The 21,193-nt window shown below is 48.8% G+C and overlaps 1 protein-coding gene across 5 annotated transcripts in view; it reads right to left on the bottom strand.

The window, feature by feature from the left end:
- Positions 1 to 21,193, bottom strand: part of KDM6A (lysine demethylase 6A) — a 1,954,130-nt gene that overhangs the window by 1,730,500 nt on the left and 202,437 nt on the right. For all 5 annotated transcript variants that reach the window (XM_069636498.1, XM_069636499.1, XM_069636495.1 and 2 more), the window contains exon 4: positions 12,826 to 12,875. In XM_069636498.1, coding sequence (XP_069492599.1) covers positions 12,826 to 12,875 — 50 coding nt within the window. The remainder of the gene's footprint in view (positions 1 to 12,825; positions 12,876 to 21,193) is intronic.

The following is a 21,193-nucleotide window of genomic DNA, read 5'->3' on the forward strand; positions in this document are numbered from 1 at the left end:
GGATAGGGTTGGGGATCTGGTGCCCTCCTGCTTCCTTATGTAGAACATCGTGGTGGTGTTGTCGGTGAAGATCCTCACCACTTTGTCCTTGAGGGATGGAAGGAACGACTTGAGCACCCAGAACACTGCTCGGATGTTTGCAGGATGTTGATGTGTACAAACCTCTCCTACGGGAGCCAAAGCTCTCTTGCGTGGAGATCTCCGGTGTGGGCCCCGCAACCCTCCAGAGAGGCGTCTGTCGTCACTGTCTCCTGAAACGCCGGGGTTTCAAAGTCCGTGCCTGTAGTGAGGTGAGCCCGGGTGCCCCACCATAGGATCGCCCAACGGAACTCCTCGTCGAGAGGGATCCTATCCTCGAAGCAGCCCGTCGCCTGAAACCAGCAAGCGTCGAGGAACTCCTGTAGCGGACGCATCCGAAGTCTGCAAAGGGGTACAAGGTAGATGCATGAGGACATCATCCCGAGAAGGGACTTGATGGACTTCATCCTGGTCACATCCGTGGCTAACAGGCGCCACACCTTGGCCAGGATGGTTTGGGTCCTCTCCTCTGAAGGGGAGGCCTATTGCCCCACTGTATCGAGCTTCGCTCCCAGAAACAGTGCTACTTGCGATGGAACCACGTGGGATTTAGGGTAGTTGATGGCGAACCCCAGCTCCGTGAGTAACCGGACGGTCCTCGGCGTATGTTCGACGGCGAGTTCCCTTGTCCTCGCCAGGATTAGCCAGTCGTCCAGGTAGGGGTAGACGTGGATCCCCTGCAGGCGCAGCTGCGCCGCTACTGGTGCCAGGCACTTGGTGAAAACCCTGGGTGCCGACTTTAATCCAAACGGTAGGGCTCTGAATTGGTAGTGGTGTCCTTGAACCACGAACCTGAGGAACTTCTTGCGCCTTTTTAGAATGAAGATGTGGAAGTAGGCATCCTCCAGGTCCAACGACGATAGGAAGTCGCCTTCCTCCAGCTGTCCCAGCACGTGCTGGAGGGTGACCATCCTGAATTTCTGTGCCTTGATGTATTTGTTTAACCGATGCAGGCTCAGGATGAGGCACCAACCGCCTTTCTTCTTTCTGACGAGGAAGTACCTTGAGTACACTCCGGAGCCCCGGAGCCTCCTGGGGACATGCTCGATGGCACCTTTCTTGAGCATCATCTTTACCTCCAACAGCAGTTGAGGGGCGTGATTCTCCTTCCTGGCCACGGGAGGAACGTGAGGGCACTTCTTTTGGAATTCAAGCGAGTGCCCGTTGGCCAGGGTGTCCAGCACCCACCGATCGGTGGAGATGGACTCCCACACTCTGACGAACTTCGTCAGCCGGCCTCCCACCGGGGTGCTTCGGTGGGGGACGACAACCCGGCCAGGTAAGTCTTGCTTGGAGGCGGCCTTGCCGCCTTGGCCTCCTTGGCGACGACGGTGGGATCCCCCTTGCTTGCCGCGATCTCTGTAGGCCTCCTGGGAGGAAGAGCGGGCCGCCTGGCGGTAGGTGGAGGAACCACCGCTGGATCCTTTGGAGGCATCCAGTCTGCCTCCGGAGCTCCGAAAGGGCCGTCGCTGTTGGAGCACCCCAAGGGCCCGGGCCGTCTCCGAGTCGGTCTTGATGGCCTGTAGAGACTCATCCGCCGCCTTACCAAAAAGGTTGTTGCCGTCGAACGGCATGTCCAACACTCTTGCCTGGACGTCCTGGCGAAAGTCTGTCGCCTTGAGCCATCCTCGTCATCTGAGGCAAACTCTGTTGCCCAGTTGGCGAAATCCGGTATCAGCAATGTCCGTTGCCACCGTTATGGCGTGATCTGATGCCACCTCGCCTTCCTGCAGAATTTCTAGGGCCTCTGCCCTTTTGTCATCAGGCAGGAAGTCTAGCAGGGGAGCTATCTTGAACCAGAGCTCCCTGTCGTAGCGGGCTACGATCGCTAAGGCATTGGCCGCCTTAATCGTCGTCGCCGAGATGACTCGTCCCATAGAGTACAACTTCTTGCCCTCGCTGTCCGGCGGGGAAGTGGAAGTTGAAGCCACCGCGCCCGCTGCCTTCTTAGCCGCTGCCAAGACGACCGAGTCTGGCGTGGGCTGGGCCCTGAGGCACAAGGGGGCGGCATCGGGGACTCGGTACTTCTTCTCGTACCTGTCCCTCTTGGCGGGTGTCGTGGAAGGGTTCTTGAGGACAGCAAGCCCCTCGTCCCAGATGTCCAGTAAAGGCACCGCAAGGACCGTGTTCCTCTTGGCCTCTCGTCATTGGTACAGAAACCCCTCCTTTTTCTGCTCTTCAGGGTAGAGCTGGAAGAGCTCGGATGCCCTGGTTATGGCGTGGAAAGAGCCAACCTCGTTGGGGGGGGTAATGGGGGGCGACGGGATGTCCGTCGTGTCATCGCCGCCATCATCGACCGTCCCCGTCGCGTACCCGTTGCCGTATCCTCTCTAGGGTCCGGCGGGGGGATGAGGGGTCCACCGGTCTCACAGGTACGAAGGGCGGAGCGGGGTGGCCTCTCCTCCGCTTGTTCGGAGGGCTTCCCCGACGGGCTTGGTTCTGGCTCCTCCGTCGGGGTGCGTGGTAATCTCGTCCTTATCTCGGTACATAAGGATTGGATTGCCAACAAAATGGCCGCCGAGCTATCCTGGGGCTCGGGCAATGGCTGCGACGGACGGGATGGTCGCTCCACTGGGCCCTGTTCGTCATCGTCGCTATCTTCGATCACGTCAGCGGGAACCGTCCCCTGGGATCGAACCTTCTCGAACCTCTCGTTGTGGCTTATGAACCTCTCGTTGAGGCCTATGGACCTTTCGTTGAGGCCCTTCTCGGTTTCCACCAGTTCCTCCTCAGAGGCTGATTCCGAGTCTGTATTGGCCACCGGCCCCCCCGCCCCCTCTTTTTCAGCCGGGGGCTTCACGGGGGTCTTCGCGATGGGCTGGAAAGAGGATTCCCTCCGTGGTGGCAGGGATACTCTGGGCCCAGAGGACGTTTCCACTGGCATAGTCTCAGCCGGCTCCGCCAGGGTCGCAGCGACCAATTCGGTAGAGGCCTTAGCCGGGTGGATAATAGCCCTCACCACCTTAGGTGCGTCCTGGGCCTTCGCCTTGGGGGGAGGGCCAGCGCCTCGCTCACCCTTCGAGATCGACCGAGTCCGCTCCAGCGGTAAGTTCTCAGACTTACTCTTCCCCGAACCAGGGGGCTGGCTCGTGGCCGAACGTGCCGGGGATGTAGCGCCCTGCTTGGCAACCGAAGAGCCAGACCTTTCGGCGCTCCCCATGCCCGCGGACTCGCGGTGCTTGGCCTTATGTTGGGCCCCCGTTGCCGGGGCGCCCTCACAGACTTAGAAGACCGCTCAGACGACTTCTTCGCCTTTTCACCTGCTGTGCCCTTCTCCAGCCAGGCGGCAAGGCGGGAACGACGATTTTGTTTGGTCCGTTCCGAAAGGTTCTTGCAGAATGCACAGTCCTTCTCCACGTGCGTCTTGTCCTCATGAAGGCAGTAGACGCATCGCGAATGCTCGTCCTCCTTTAAAAACGTTATATAATCCGCATACAGGGCAGTTCCTGAACAGCTTGGATCCAGGCGTTGAGCTTCCCTTGTCCTGGGCCATTTCCGTTGAGGTAGGCCGCAGATCTTCCGGAATCCTCCAAGAAGTGTAAGCTCGACGAAAACTTCACCCTTGAGGGGCGTAGAAGAATTCCGAAATGGGTCTCCGTTATCGGAAGTAGAAACGGTGGAGCTTTTTTGCTCGATTAACCGAAAAAATGAGAAAATCTCTGGAAAAAGCGTGAAAACGCAGTAAAAAACTCGAGAGCTAAACACGAGGACTCCCACCACTTGAGCGTGCGGTAAAAATCTGAGGATGGCTGCCAGGGGCAGGGCTTAGGGAGAGGGCAGTCATTGGCTGGGGGCAGTATGACCCAGAGATCAGCGATTGGTTACTACTAAGAAAGACAGATCAGAAACGAAACTGATACTGATTTTTTTCTTTACCGAGGATTCCCAGCCTGACGACGGGGAATATTCATGAGCATGTGAATCCATGCCAGACCCCATGCTGGAGAAATGCTATCACGGTAATTAATGCATGTCTTCTGATGCTTGTTAATCTACTTAGAATCATATGCTGTGCATTGACTAGCGAGCAGTACCTGGAGTTGGAGGTGGGTTGTGAGAAGGAACAGTAGAGAAAAGCTGTCTTAGCTTGTCCCACCTGAGAATCAGCCCTAGAATGAGCGTTTAGGCAATAGTGTTTTGTAAAGGTGTGTACAGAACTCCAGGTTGCCGCTTATGGACTCAAGGGGAACATTTGCAGTGAATGCTATGGAAGCCCCAGTGCCCCCGAGTAGAGTGTGCTCTAGGATTGAAGGGCAGTTCTCTCTTAGCAAGAGAGAAACATAGTGTAATGCATTTGACAATCCACCTTGAGATTGCCGATTTAGTGACAGGGTTCCCTTCTCTACCAGCTGCCCCTGAAACGAAAAACTGGTTTGTTTTTCTCAGTGGTTTAGTTCTTTCTAGGTAGAACATGACTGCCCTGCGCACATCTAGTGTGTGTAGGCTTCTTTCGGCCATGCTAGTGGGATTCTGGAAAAAGGTAGGTAGTTCAATCGATTGGTTCACATGGAACTTCAAGATGAATTTAGGCGCAAATCTGGGATGAGTGTGCAGAACTACCTTATCCCTGTGGACTGTCACAAATGGGTCTAGAACAGAAATGGCCTGTAGTTTGCTAAACCTTCTGATAGAAGTGATAGCCACTGGGAAGGCAGTCTTATAAGTCAGGTCTTTTAGACTTGCTTTATGCATTGGCTCGAAGGGAGATCCCATGAGCCTGATTAAAACCACATTTAGATCCCATACAGGAGCTGGGTGAGAAATGGGAGGATAAATCCTCTTAACCCCTTCCATAAAGGCCTTAATTACTGAAGACCAACCCAGTGTCCAACAGATGGGTTAGGGACAGCACAATGTGTGTGGGTGAGCAATCGATGGGATTGACGCCCTTGGAATTACACCACATGACAAAACGTTTCCATTTGCTGGCATAGCAATAACGTGCGTTAGGTTTTCGAGCTTCCCTGAGTATGTCCATGCATCTCTCAGGGAGCAGTAGGTGTCCAAACTCTATGACCTGAGGAGCCAAGCTGAGAAGTTCAGAGTTTGTGGGCATGGATGTAGGGTCTCCCCCCTGTCCTGAGACAACATGTTGTACGGACAGTAGTTTTACTGGCGGGTAGAGGGACATTTCCATTAGATGCGCAAACCAGGTCTGGCGGGCCCACATGGGGGGCACCAGTATCATGGTAACTGGTTCCTGGTGCATCTTGTGCACTATCTTGTTGAGAAGGGGAGTCAGGGTGGGGGGGATGGGTCTGGATTTTTGGAAACAAACAAATTTCCCTGCCCATGTTATCTAAAGACAGTTCCCCTTGGAGCGGTTTTGGGGGTACCTGGAGGCGTAGTCTTGGCATTGGGCGTTCTCCTGAGTTGCTAACAGGTCGATCTCTGGGATGCCCCCTTCTGCGAAGACGTTGGACACGATGTCTTTGTGCAGACGTCATCCGTATTCTGTGGGCAGAGGGAAATCTCTGCTGAGTATGTCTGCTAGAAGATGGAGTTCCCCTAGAACATGTTGGGACAACAAACATCTTCTGTTCGAGAGCCCATATCCAAATGTTTTGGGACAGCTTGGATAACTCTGGAGAGTGTGTCCCCCTGTTTGTTCAGGTAATACATGGCTGTAGTGCTGTCTGTTAGGATCAGCACTGTCTTCCCTTGCAGTTGACTCTGAAAGGCTTTCAATGTCTTGAGCACCGCTAATAGCTCCAGTAAAATTATATGGTTGGATGCTACTTGAAGGGACCACACTCCATGTGCTGTCTGCTGAAGCAGGTGAGGCCCCCCTCCCCCCACCCCGTGAGCGATGAGTCGGTCGTGAGAGTGGGTTCCACTGCAGGGGTGGTAAAGGTCTTCCCCTTCAAGAGGTTTTCTTTTGACCACCACTGCTGAGATAACGAGGGCTGGCGAGACAACTACCAGAGCTTCCCATTGTCCGTTGGCCTGACACCACTGGCTGTTGAGCCACTCTTGCATGGGATGCATGCGCAGCCGCGCATGGGGAACCAAGTAAATACACGACGCCATCCTCCCTAGCAAACGCATGGCTTTGCACACCGTCACCTCCCGACTGGCTGCATATTGAGGGATATGAAAAAGCATGTTCTGAACCCTCTCGTTGGAGGGTAAGACGAGGCCGTCTGTAGTCTGGATTAGAGCGCCCAGAAATTGTTTTATTTGGCTGGGGACTAAACTGGATTTTTTCTCGTTGATGGAGAATCCTAGACTGAACAGAAGGTCTACTGTCTTTTGGGTGTTCAAAAAACATGTGTGGTAGAGTACCCTGTTATGAGCCAGATGTCGAGGCAAGGGTAAACCGGGACAGAGTCTGCGCAGGTGTGCTACTGCTACTGCCAGGACTTTGGTAAACACCCTTGGCGCAGAGGCAATGCCGAAGGGGAGCACTTTGAATTGGTAATGCCTATCCTCTATCATGAACCTTAGATATTTCCTGTGTGCTGGCAACATTGAAATATTAAAGTATGCAGCTTTCATGTCCAGTGTTGCCATGTAGTCCCCCTTTTTCAACAGTGGGATTACCTCATGTAACGTTACCATGCAAAACTTTTGAGGTTTTATGAACTTGTTCGCTGGGCTTAAGCCTAGAACAGGGTGCACGGAGAGGTCCTTTTTGGGTACAAGGAAGTACACTGAAAAAATACCCTTGTTTACCTGAAGAATAGGGACGGCTTCTATGGCGTCCTTTCCCAGCAGCGCTTCCACCTTTTGATTCAGGATCTCCAGATGGTCCTGTGAGAGGTGCTGTGGTCTGAATTGTGGAGGTCGGGCGAATTCCACGCAGTACCCGTGGGCAACCGTCTTTATGACCCACTGGTCTGAAGTTATCCCTTCCCATGCCGTGAGGCAAGATGTTAATCACCCTCTGACCGGGGTGACATGGGAGGGGACCTGGATCTGATGGTCATTTCTGACCAGAGGCTGTGGCTCCTCAAGGATTGGGGCCTCTGCTTTTGCCGCATCGCTGACCACTTGGTGGGTAGTATGCAGTGTTTCCTGAAGTATGTCCAACATTAAAATTTCCCATGCCATTGTAGTTCTGACTTGCACGGGACTGCCCTCGAAAGGACTGATGAGAATTACCCCCTCTTGGGGGGGGGTTTTGGCTAATTTGTTGTAGAGACTTAAGCGTCTCATACTCTTTTTTGGCTATTTCTAGGGATTCATCAACTGCCTTCCTGAAGAGGTTAGTGTCTTCAATGTGCTTATTGATAAGGGCAGCCTGAGTCTCAGGTTTAAACCCCTGAGTTACGCAGCCAAGCGTGACGCTTAAGTAAAGTGCCCTGGGCCAAAGACCTGCCTGCTGTTTCAGCCGTGTCCAGAGTGTTCTTTATCACATTCTGGTTCACCTGCTTGCCTTGGGCCACAAAGGCAAAATGTTTGGATTTGACTGGTTCTGGGACCTCCTGGAGGCCTTCCTTAAGTAGGTTCCACTGAGCGTCAGCATAACTATATGCCTGGTATATGCGGTAGCCGAGGTAACTCGCTTGCCTAGGCCATACAGCCTCTTGGATTCCCTATCCGGAGGTGCCTCCCCTTGGCAAGGGGTACTCCTGCCTGTTTTCGGGTGGTAGTCACCACCAGAGAATCGGGGGTGGCGTGCCCTTTAATGTATTGAGGGTCTGAAGGAGCTGACCGAAATAATTTTTCAACCCTTGGGTTCACTGCCCAGGTCTGGGCTGGTGATACCAGGGAGGGACCCAACCTTCTTTTGCTAGAACTAAGGAGGGGAATGGCCTGGCTTGAGGGGGGTTTCTCCATGAGGATGTCTTCTATGAAGTACTGCTCAGGTACCGCCTCTTGAGATCAGGTTTGAAAATGCTCCGCTGCCTTCCTTAACATGGCATTGAAGGCCATTTGGCTGTCTACAGGCGAGGCCTGGCGAGCCGGGGTGGACGGAGGGGAATCCAGGAACAATACATAGGTGTCCTGATCTTGTTGGGGGAGCGTCCATGGGTCCGTCCCCACTTGCTGGCTTTCTTCTCAAGTGTCCGTAGCATCCGCCTGGTCCTCATTGTAGCCCTGCCGAAAGGTAGGTTCCTCATCTTCACTGTAAATGTCCTGATAAGTATCCATCCGGACGATGTCTTCATGATGGACGGGGACAGAGGACGGCTGATCTTGTAAATGCGAAGCAGGTTGAAGATTAGGGTCTCCACGAGATCTTTTCGGGGAAGGATGTTCTGAAAAATTGATAATTTCTTCAACACGGTCCATACACCCTTCATATGTCTCCCTTGTCCATTTAGAGGGACCAGAAAGGCATATGGTTGGAAAAGCATGGTCTTCTGGCCTTAGGCGTCGAAAATGGTCTCAGGGTGTTGGAAAGAGGCTCTTGACTGTACTCATAGGTATTGTGAGAATCAGGACACCATGGCGTATCTAATGATTTGTCCGCGGCCTGCCCCATGTTTTTCGACGGAACAGGAATAAGCCCAACCGCCAAGTAATTCTTGCGATACTATGTTCTATTACCGCCAAATCTGTAAATTTTTATAAATGCTTTAACGGGTGCCTTACCCTCTCCCCTCCCCTCCCCGGCTGTCGGCCGGATGGGAGGAGGCATGCACAGTCGGTAGGCTCCCCCCCCCCCCTCTCTTCGTGAGGCGATAAACTCTGTACTGGTAAAGCATTACAAACTGGATTCACAGTACGGCTCGTATCGGCCCCTCTCCCTTATAAATTGTGATGTCAAGATCTTTGCTAAGGTGCTAGCCCTTCAGCTGTCCCCTTACATGACGTATATCATTCACCCCGATAAGGCTGGATTTATTCCGGAGCGCTCAAGATACGGCACTTCAACATCCTGCCCCGGATAGATCCAGTGACTCAAGCAGTGGCAGCAACGTTAGACATGCAGAAGGCCTTCAACTCTGGCTCCTGGCGGTTCCTCTGAGCAGTGCTGGAGAAGAGCAACTTCGGCCCCCGCTTCCGGTCATGGGTGTAGCTGCTTTACGCTATGATGCGTCTATTATTGCGTCTCGAGCAAGACTCCAGATCTTCATTCCTCTTACTGATGGACTGCACCTGCCTTTTCAGCGAGGATATGTCTGCCTTCAATGCTGCGATGTCATCTTCCGTAGTCCCAATCCTAGACTCAACTTCTGTAACTCGTGCATCTGTCTTTTCCATTCAGGATTTTATGACACCATCTGTGCTGCTCATGTCATTTACCTTGGAGTGCAGGGCAGTGAACCCCTCGCGTATATAGTCCATCATGCGCTGCAACTTATTAGGTTCCTCCGGAGCTTGTGATCGCTACCATCCCCTTCAGAACCCCCTTAAATATTAGTGCTGCTTTAGTGTAGATGTTAATAGAACTTTGCTTCTTGCTGCCACCTTTGGCCATGATAGCAAAGCACCAGTAAAGGACCCAGGGATGCGTGAGAATAGGGGGGGCGATGATTTGGGGCTCACACAAAGTAACAGTACGCAGCATTGTGCAGTCGCAATGGAGGAAAAGGGCAACCCAATCTTGCTTGGGGCACTTTCAGGGGTCAATGAGTGGCTGCCCCTCCTCCCCCTTCCCCACCCACCCTCCCTCCCCGCCCCCCGCAGACCAGGCCACCTAGGTTAATTGTAGGGCCGGAGAGGAGCTAATGTGACAGCGAGGATGAAGCAGAGATCAGTGTTGGGGGAAGATTACCTGAATCACAGCTGGGGACCACCCAGCGATGCCCCCAGTAGTAGATCACAAGTCAGGGTTATCCCACTCACCACCAGACTCCAGCTATGCACTGAATGCACGAAACGCAGGAAACGCAGGAAGAGGAGGTTCTTGGGGGTTTCCCCAGAAATAGCAACAGCAAGTGGGATGAACAGTCTTGGTCTCCCCAAGTATGAAGGGGCCCCTCTCTCATCGATGGACAGCGGGGGTAAAAGGGTGTCTCAGCACAGAGGGCACTCACCTGAGCAGCCAGCACCAGCAGGGGCACCCAGGCCATCCGCAAACAGCTAGAGGGTAGAGTCAAAACAGAGGGAGCCCGTATGCAGGGTACAAGCACAAAGCAGTCCCCAGAAGTGCGGCTAAGTGCTCAGGAAGACATGAGAGCAAACTGGTCTGTGGTTAATCCGGCAGCAGGGGGCCACCTCCACCGGGGAGCCCAGCGGCCCCACTCCAAGGCTTAAATGCCTAAGTGTCCCCCCAGGTCACACAGGCAAAAGTAGCGCTCCACAAAGCCAGAGGAACATCAGCTTGCGGGGTGAGGGTGGGGAGGTCAGCAAACAAGTGATGACAGAGCAATGAGCAGAGAGGTCTCGAAGATCGGTGCACTCCCATAAGCAGGGGGAGGGAGCCCCCCCCAGGCCCGTCCACCAGCAGCCCTGCTTCTCCAGAGACACGGCAAACTAGTGTCTGGGCCTTATCGACGTCTCAGAAAGGGGACGATCCCGCCGCGGGACTACGATATCTGCCCAGAGTACCGCGTCTGCTGGGGACAGCCACTGCCGGGCACACAGCCTCCGGGCCGGCCACATCGTACAGGCAGAGGGGGAAGAAGGTCGCAGGACCAGCAGATCAGCGCAGCCCGAGCATTGGGTCAGCTCGATCGCACAGATCACTGCCAACAGGATCTCCTCACCGGCCGTAGCAGTCGCACAGCACCACAGGGAAGAGAGCTCCGCCCACAGGGAATGCAAATGGAGCGGGCCAACAAGCCGCAGTTACACGCTCCAGTACCAGCTCAGCCCACAGGTGAATCCGGCTCAGCAGCACCCCCAGACTTCAACAGGCTGTAGCAGAGTTTTTCAGCCGTATTAATCACTCCCCAGTGATTGAGTTATGGGTGTCCGGTCAAAGGATCGAAACCAAAAGGATCGAATGCCATAGGGTCCAGTCAATAGGACCTAAAACAAAAGGGTCGAATTTTTTAAATGTATATTTTTTTTGGGGGGCTCCGTATAGGAAAAAAAGTGTTTTTTTTACCACAAAAAAAGTGAGTTTGCAGGGACCCTCCCAATTTTTTTTTAAATAAATCCAAAAAAATAAATAAATTTAAAAAAAAAAAAAAAAAAAAAAAAAAAAAAAAAAAAAAATCGGTCCTTTTGATTCGACCCTATTGCATTTCGATCCTTTTGATTCGATCCTTCGACCTACAACCTGAGTTATGCACACCAGCATGGAGTATTTTGACATGAGGTCCCGGGTTGCTGAGCCTGTAACTTAAGCTGCCATATTTTCCACACGTGCAACAGCGCCCCCCAGCAACTGCATTTTTAACTGACATTGTTCAAATACACAGCATGGACATAGCGCTGTCCTTCAAAGGCCACTTGGAATTTTGCCAACAATTTTATTTTTAGCTGACAGCACCCTTCTTGTACACAGCATGACTCAAGGCATGGCCCGGTCCTTCAACAGCAATTAGAAAATGTTCCAAGAACTTGTCAGCAAACTACAGATTGCGCTTTAAAACTACAAAATACAACTACAGAGGGCCTTGCCTTTTGTAGTTCGCAGTGTTCGCTGCTATCTAGGTTTTGTATTTTTGCAAGTTCATTGGCCTTCTTCCCAGAGAGGGCCTACATAGCGGTTAATGGATATTTTTTACACAATCAGAAGGTGCTGTACCAGGCTCAAGGTCATTGACTCACAGTCCAGACTTTTAGAAGAAACTCGAATGGATTTCATGAAATCATGGAAAAGCAAATCTCGCAGCTTGCATTTCACTGAATATAAATGTGTTCACATTGTGTTATGCATTGTAGAAAGGAGGCCTGTATTTCACTTAATATTAAACTGTTTTCCTCGCACAGTGTAGAAGGCCCGGTCTGCGACTCAGATCACAGGCCATATTAAGCATGACTTGTGTGCAGACATAGAAAATACATGTCAATACGGGCTGCAGAATTTTCTTAAACTATGCAGATAATGTCAACCACCTTCAGTGTTAGACAGGAAGCGGTTACGAATGATTCTTGACAAGGCATGTTTCTATAGCACAAAACATGTCGACAAATGATATTTTTGTCCTTTGTGCTTTGAATGCGCAAAAAATGCAAACACCAGAAATGAATCACTTTAAAACATGTGTTAATATGTTTTACGGACCCAACAGTGTCAATGCTGGGCATTCTTCTCTCACCAATACAATTCCCTCGAGTATAAGCTAAACATCATGCATACACTGACATCCACTGCTGGTTTCATGAACATATAGAACCATCAGAACATGGCCATTTTTTCTATAGTGAAATAACTAACAAAGTTAATCATTCCAGGTTTGCTTAAACTGCACGCTCCCTTAGAAATCTTAATGGGGAACACCATTCAGATCTTTGCTCCCATTGATTATTGCATATTCACATTTTTAATATTTAAATTGTTTATAACAGTGGCCAAATGAAGGGGGATGGTATTGTGGATGTCATTATGCGCATTAATGTGGTGAATTTGAGTGTATCTTAGAACTGGGGAGAGATGGTGAAATGTGCGCTGAATTGGGGGGATCAGTAATATAATTTTGACTGGCAGATTAATTGGATGCCATTCTCCTTGTTTTTACTCTTTAAAATGAGTGCAAGTAAGTTTGGAACACAGATCAACAAGTTCGAAGGGTAGCAATTAACTAAAAAACACTGGTCTATGCTTGGTGAAAAATGACCAACATTCTACCGGTTTTGTAAATTCCAATGCCTTAGAATACATAATCAAAAAACTGTTCATCAACTTTAATTCTTGAAAAAAGTAAGGAAAATGCAAAAAAGAGTAACACAAACTTGACTAACCTTCCAGTAGTCCGATTGTAAACTGTAGTATCTCTGGTATGCAGATAATGCTGAAAGAGAAACAGCAATTCGTTTTACCTGCACAAAAGTGCCAAATATACACTACGAAAACCAACTAGTCAGTGAATGCATATTCTGAAATCCTTTAGGAGGTACACTATGTGGGAAGACCGATTGGATGACAATAGGAATGAGTCAAGTTTGTTCTACTTTTCTAAACCATTCATGCAACCAACTTAAGTCGTAGTTAAGACAGTAATTAAGGTACATGACAACCATGTATTTTTACGAGACACTTGCTGCACTGCAACGCAATATTTGTAATTATGTACAAGTTACTGATCACACTAATTTTGCAAATTGATTTCTTTGAGATTCTGAGGATGGTAAATATTGGACTCAAATTACTACTGCTGTAATGTCCATACGTCACTTGATGCACATGCTGATGTTACAAGTGTAACAAAAGCACACAGATGGAAATTAATTATAACAGAAATTGGTATCTGGGAGGCTAGCTGGTAACTGTCACGATTACCATCATATCCTGCATGCTAGAGGCTAACCTCCACTCCAAAGGTCGTCTAATTGCCCACATAGGGATGTGGTAGGTTTTTCTGCAGATTCGCGTTGTGCCCAACACAAGGTTCTGGAGAGAGTTGCATCCCTGCAGTTAAGTGTGGGAGAATCCACTGCCCCTGGCAGATCAGGGTTACTATTGGACAATAATACTGTCATTGGTCTACCACTACAGTATCTAGGAACCAAAGCTAAACGTTTGAGGTTATTATCCTCCCTACACAGTTTTAATCATCAAACCAACAAGTATTTGCACTTATAATAAAGTGTCTTCTTTACTCATTGAGGGGATCTATTTTGGTCACGTGAGATAGCTCATTCCCTAATATTGTGCAGTTAATTGAAACATATTTTAAATAGTTTAAATTAGGAGCATGTGTGCCTAGAAAAATACTGAGCCGAGGCGTAAGTTAGACAATAGCGTGCCTGTCGCAGCACACCAATTCTTTTGGTGCCAACTTCCATGCGCTTGACACCATACTTGCGAATAAGAGTACGAGACGCAATTCAGATTTGAGATTCAGTGCTTTCGGTGTGAATGTTTTTCCACCATTTGTTTTTGTGCCGTTTGTAATCATAATAACAGATGGTGGTGATTTCGAGGCACATGGAGCAAAAGTCATTGATCTTTGCTACGGTCCTGAAGACACACACATGCTTTTCCTTCAACCTTAAGAAACTGTTGCACACATCTATTGTAGCAGGGTGCCCCAAAGCTTAATTTAAGTGTGCCCATTGAAAATCGTTATCCAAACCAAACAAGTCTTTTCTATTAATAGTATATGGATAATTGCCACTATTTGAGTGGGCAGTACTTGGAGTCCCAAGGGAAGTGCTTGACAGTCTGATGGGGGGCTTAAAATCTTCTGATCCGTTTAGTAGCCTTGTTTGCAAACAGCACATAGCATTCCACTAAGCTTCCCATTTTGACTATAGCAGAATCATCTAGATGTCATGGACCTTCCTGCGGCCAATGTGTACAAAGCAATAAGGCTTTTTTAATAAAATCTCTATTGGTCCAGAAGTGATCCAACAGTTACACAGCTTTTCTTGTTTAATTTGTTTTGGGCATGCATTGCTGGCAAGCAGCACACTTCAAGGAATACATTTGTTTTCAAAATTTGTTTAGCAGAGTTTGCCAATTACCAATTGTGTTTTGCCTTATGGTCGCTAACTGACCACTGCAATTGTGTTGTGCCTTATGGTCGCTAACGGACCACTGCAACTGTGTAAGTGTCATATGGTCGCCCTCACGTTCCGTACCAGACCACGCGCGCTTAGACTCTACTAGGTCAACATGCCCCCCTCCAACAGTCTAACTACTGCAAACTCTCCTCTGTACTCTTTCAGTATCCTACTTACCAGACTGCTGCCCTCCCTTCTCCTCCTTATACTGCACTTTGGCTGCACCGCACTACACCTTACCACCACCTCTATCTACCACTCTTACTCGCATCACACCTCTACTATGCCATCCCACGCTCACCACACCAACCCCTATCTCAACAACCCAGCCCTCTGGATCCAGCACTTCGCCACCAGACCTTCACCTAACTTACCCTGCTCTATCTCCTTGAGAAATGCTAGACTTGGCTCGCGTTTTACCCACGCTTCCCATCATTTAGCTCACCGCATCAAACTGCCTCTCCCTTTGTCACCACCCACACTTTCACCTAATCTACCACCATCCTCCAACTCCCCTAACTCAAACAATATCAAAGGCGCGCTAATCAACGCCAGATCACTCCCGGCTCACGCCCTAGAAGTAGCTGACTTGATCATCAACCTTGACCTCGACTTTATAGCAATCACTGAAACCTGGCTCCACCCAGCTTCAGGTCCTCTTCTCTCCCTCGCTATCCCTCCAGGCTACAACATTATCAGACATGACCGTAATTCCATCCAATCTAAAGGAGGTGGCATCGCCATCATCCACAAAAACGCTCTGAACTTCCACCTCTCAGCCACACATCACGCCTCCACTCTGGAAGCACTGACAGCTAAACTAGCTGTCACACCTAACCATTCTATCACCTTCCATCTACTCTACCGGCCACCTGGCCCACTATCCACCTTCGCGGAGGACCTCTCTAACATCTTCACACACAACACCAAAGCTATCTCCCAGGTCTTGATACTGGGGGATTTTAATTTAGGCCTCCACGACCCCAAGGACACTGCTGTTTCGTCTATTGACAACATCCTCACTAATGCTGGATTCACTCAGTTCCTAAACCAACCCACCCACAACAAGGGCAGAACCCTTGACTGGCTAGCCGCCCTCAACTGTCCCATCAACATCACCTCTAACCAACAGTGTGCCTGGACAGACCACAACTTAATTACATTCAATATTGAGTCCAAACCTATCAGCCTCCCTCACAACATTGCCCCGGCTATGGCCACTCGTAACAAACGCAACATTACCTGCGATAGACTCCTCCCCCTCCTCCTTCCAGCTCTCAATGACCGGGATCTCTCATGCTCTGACCCTACGGCCTTGGTCGACACATTCAACCAGGCCATGCTTATAGCCTTAGACACCATCGCACCCTCGAAACTGAGAAAACCTAAACCTCGAGCCCACCTAAACTCTTGGTTTACACCCCATCTCAGAGCCCTGCGCAAAGAAAAACGAATTGCAGAATCCCACTGGAGAAGCAATCACTCGCCAGCTAATAAATCACGCGTACTCCTGGCCACCCTCAACTACAAGGAAGCTATATTCCAGGCAAAAAAAGACACATACAACAAACGTATCGAACAAGCCAAATCTAACACCAAAGAATTGTTTAAAATCCTAAAAGAACTTGAAACTCCTGCTACTCCACCTGACACTTGTACCAAAGATAGCACCTGGTGCTCCAAAATCCAAGAAGCTCTCCTAGGTAAGATTGCCACTCTCCAAATTAAAATCAACAACAAACAATCTAGCCTTCAATCCAACCCTCTACAGATCCCTATACCTACCACAAACCTCTCTAGCACAGACTCTCTGACTCCTTTTAGCTTCTCTCCACTCTCCATTCTCGAAGTGGAAAAGATCATCACTAGCCTTAAACCTTCCAATTGTCAGGGTGACCTTTGTCCTGCACCTATTATTAAGGAAGCAGCTCACGACCTAGCACCATTCATCACTACGCTCATCAACTCCTCCTTCAGCTCTGGGATTGTACCGGACAATCTTAAGGATGCGTGGGTCATCCCGCTTCTGAAAAAACCTACCCTGGATCCCAGCATACCCACTAACTACAGACCAATTACCACTGTACCTTTTTTACTAAAAATCCTTGACCGCGCGGCCTACCTACAAATTCAGGAATACCTTGAATCAAATAAACTTCTGGGACTCAGGCAATCAGGGTTCCGGCCTCGCCATGGCACTGAGACCGCCCTTATCGATTTAAAAACGCAGATCGAAGAGCTCAAAGACAAAGGCAAACTGGCGTTATTACTTCTCCTGGACCTCTCTGCTGCTTTTGATCTTGTCAATCACAAAATTCTCTGCCATCACCTCAAATCAGCCGCACATTTCTCAGAAAATGCCTCTACTTGGATCAGATCCTTCCTGGATAATAGATCTATGCGCGTGTTTTCCCCACTTGCGGCCGCACCACCCGCTCCGGTCTCTTGTGGTGTGCCTCAAGGGTCTTGTGTCTCGCCCACGTTATATAACGTGTTTACCAAACCCCTTTTCGATATTCTGGACCATTTGGGCGTCACGTATACCAATTACGCTGACGACACACAGATACTAATCCCCATCACAGGAGACTACACAACTGACTCCCGTGCCATCAACGCCATCTACCAGGTCATCCAAGCGTGGATGGCCCAACACGGCCTCTGCCTAAACGATGAAAAGACAGAGCTCCTCATTCTTGGTTCACCACAAAAACTCACTAAACTTGACCCTGCTTTCAAGTCTTTCACCATTGATGGGAACACCATCCCTATTGCCAAGGACACGAAAACCTTAGGGATTTACATCGACTCAACCCTATCCTTGACTAGACAGTCCAACGCAGTCTCATCTGCAGCAGCGTATACTTGCAAGCTCATCACCGCCTGTCGCCCGTTCCTAACCACTGCCAACTGCGTAACCTTGGCCAGGACCCTCGTACTATCCAAGGTCGACTACTGTAATGCCCTCTACCTAGGTACTAATCTCCGCAACTTAAACAAGCTACAAATTGTCCAAAACAATGCGATCAGAGCGGCCCTTAACATTCCTAGGCGCCAGCATATATCTGACACCAGGCGCAACCTGCACTGGCTCTCTATCCCACATCGCATCTCCTTGAAGTCCCTGGCTCTCACACACAAATGCCTCCACAACCAAGCCCCTCGTTACCTGGCAAACAGATTCTCTTTCCACAATTCCACCAGACCTCGCAGAGCGGCCCAAGCCAACTGCCTTGTCATCCCGCGTTTTAATCTCCAAAGATCAGGTGGAACCAGCTTCCCCATCCTGGCAGCCAAACTTTGGAACTCACTCCCCAATGACCTTAGAGCAGAACCTTCCTTCCTGAAATTCAAACACCTTACCAAAGCTTGGCTATCCTCCCAAGACAGCTAACACCAGCTTACTGCCCTACTTGCACTTTGACCTACTCTGCATCCATTATTAACTATCCTGTATATCACTGCCTTATCTATATGCGCTTGAATGTATACTTTGTAAATTTTGTAAAACTTCTTGTAATACTCCTGTAATACTCTGTCACATGCCTTGTCTTGCCTTCATCTTGTTGTAACTAAGTTAAGCGCCCGGTTGCCCCTGGGCCTGGTGCGCTATAGAAATAAATAAAATACTAAATACTAAATACCATTTTCTTGATAAGCAAACATACCCATTTGATTAGCAATGTTGTACTAATACTTTGCGTCACCAAAAGTGATTTGTACCAGAGACATAAAATGAGCAATAAAACAGCCGTTATAAGTTACTCACCGTAGTGACTAACGTACTCTTAGTCCATAGCCACCTTTTTCTCCATACTGTATGGGCATCCCTCGCTAGGGACGGGAGACAACCTTTTTCACCAGAAAATAATCTTCTTGCCCTTTAAATTTAGAGGCGCACAGGGGTGCGACCCAGGGAGCATGCGCTGCCCTGACTGCGCCCACCGGCGCCACTCCTTAGTCCCCTTTGACGCGTCAACAATATTACCATTGCCTAATGACAGTTTTAATAAGGGGGTGGATGGTGGGACGTATGGAGGAAAGGGGACTTTGGACTAGCAGTACGTTAGTCACTACGGTGCATAACTTATAATCACTTCTAAGTTCCCTCCCCTTTCCGCCATAGTGTATGGGTGATTACAACTGATTGTAGTCCCACGGTGGAGAGGTGCCCCTCTTTTTTTTTTTATTTGTTTTTGGTTTATGAGAAAACCTTTACAAAAGAAGAATATTAAAAATTCAGATTTCGTACAAGAAGCAGTTTTTCCTGCATATTTAAGAATACAGAAAGTGAAAGAATAAAGCAAAAGGGTGAAATAACAAGGTAAAATAAAGGCTCAGAAACCAGGGATTTAACTAAGCAGACTGATCCCCCTTGACTGGAGGGTTCAATAACTTGGCTAGTCTGTTGATGGTTCCTCAAGATAGTTCGCTTCTCCAAGATTTTTACAATCTCAGCAGTTAGCATGACTTCTTGGCCAGAGATCAGTCTGTCCCAAAATGCATCCTGAACTAGGCTCTCCTCTCTGGTTACAAATCTCCCCAGTGATGATACCCTGATCGCCCATGTGCCTTCGCACTCCAACAGCAGGTGTTTGAGGGATTGTAATTTTGGAGAGGCACAGATTTTGCAAAAGCTTATTGCCTTCTCGTCCTGGTTTCTTTGGTCCAGTATTTCACCCGTGTGGGCTATATTCAGTCTGAGCCTGAGAAAGTTGTTTCTGATTCTTTGGTCCGGGAATTCTTCCAGGTAGTGCGGGATGGTGCCAAGCTTTCTGTCCGCTGTCAGGAATAGGTTTGGAGGGTTAAGCCTTCCAATTCCCCTCGATCGTTTTGATCCAGTCTTCCGTTTCTAATGTTTTTTTTTAACTTTCTTAGGATTTTGTATGAGAGTTTCTCTTGTTAATTCCAGCCTATATAAAATGCAGCCAATCTTTTCTTCCAAGCCCAAGAGTTTTTTTGATTTAGACTTTTTTAGATGTTGGTTTACATCGAAGAAGAGAGTGGATACACTGGCTGTAATTATGTTAAGATAGAGGGACAGTAACTTCCACTCCGCGCGGCAGCTCAAAGAGGTCAGACCCAACTCAAATCTCAGACTAGCGAGAGGAGTGCACAAAGGGAGATGGAGAAGATTTCCACAAAGAGCCCTCAATTTTACTCAAGTCGTAGTTCCACAAAAGAGGCTTTGCCTCAAGGCCATAAAGAAGGACCGGGACAACTTTACCTATGTAGAACTTCTTGAGTGGAATTATAGAGAATTTGCAGAATCTTCCGTTCAGATTTTTCATTTGTGCAATAATTTTTGATTTCTTCCCAAGAATGGAGTGCATCACCTTGTTTGAGGTTGGGTGAGCAAGGATTTCATATCCCAGGTATGTTAACTCGTTCACCCGTGGAATTGCTTTACTGTCCAAAACCCAGTTTCTTGAGGTCACCTTTTTTTTTGCATGTTTGAAAATGAGGACCTTAGATTTAGATGGGTTAATTATGAGGCCGTTCAGTTTAGCATAATCATTAAGTTTGGATAGGAGTTGTTGCAACCCTATCGCTGAGCCATCCAGTAGCACCAGGTCATCCGCATAGGCTAACCAATGGAGTTTTCTTCCATTGATTCTCGGGCAGATTAATGATGCAGAGGCTAAGAAATCTCCAATGTCTGAAAGAAACAAATTAAAGAATAATGGTGCACCCAAGCAACCTTGTCGTACTCCCTTCAGGACTTGGATTGTTTCAGATAGATTGCCTGGTTCGTCCAATCTCACTCTGATGGTAATGTTCTTGTGGAGTTCTATGAGCATTGCAAGAAGGGGTGCCGGAATCCCCCAATTATTTAGCTTCTGCCAAAGGAGGGATCTGTCTACGAGGTCGAATGCTTTTGATAAATCGACCCATGCCCCGTATAGTGGAGAACCTTCTTTCTCATTTGCACTTTCGCTGAACAGGTTCAGGACAAGTCCATTAAGACTGGTAGAAAGGCCTTTCCTGAAACCTGTCTGCTGAGGGGGAAGGATGCGTCTAGAGTCCACCCATAAAGTAAGTTCTTTCAATATTAATCTCATAAAGATGTTGCTATCTATGTCCAAAAGAGCAATGTGTCGATAACACGCTGGGTTTCACCTATCACCCCCCTTGAAAAATGGAATAATAAGTGCGCTCTTCCATGATGGTGGGAAGACTTTATTCTTTAAAATTTCTTGAAATAAATGGAAGAGTAATTTAGCCCATAACTTTGGTTGGTTTTTAAGCACCTGATAAGTGAGGCCATTCGGACCTGCTGCCTTAGAGACAGAGGAAGATGTAATAAGGTCCTCAATTTCTTCCTCAGAGAATGTCAGCGACCAGGTTACGTTTGGGTGAGGATGATCTCTGAATTCAGTTGCTTCAAAGTTTTTGGACAAATATTCCACCCACTTGTGCTCAGGGACTAAGTTGCAGAGAGAGCTATTTTGGCCGGTTTCCAGTTGGTTTTAATGCCGCCCAAAAGTTCCTGCAATTATTTGCATTGAGGAGGAAAAGCATTCTCTCCCAGTCTTCTTGGCGTTTTTGATGCTTGTGATTCTTTGTCCAATTCCAATATGTTTGTTTAGCCTTTCTGAGCTTT

Source organism: Ambystoma mexicanum, chromosome 7p, assembly GCF_040938575.1.
Source record: "Ambystoma mexicanum isolate Mex_15411 chromosome 7p, UKY_AmexF1_1, whole genome shotgun sequence".
NCBI classification, from domain to species: Eukaryota; Metazoa; Chordata; class Amphibia; order Caudata; family Ambystomatidae; genus Ambystoma; species Ambystoma mexicanum.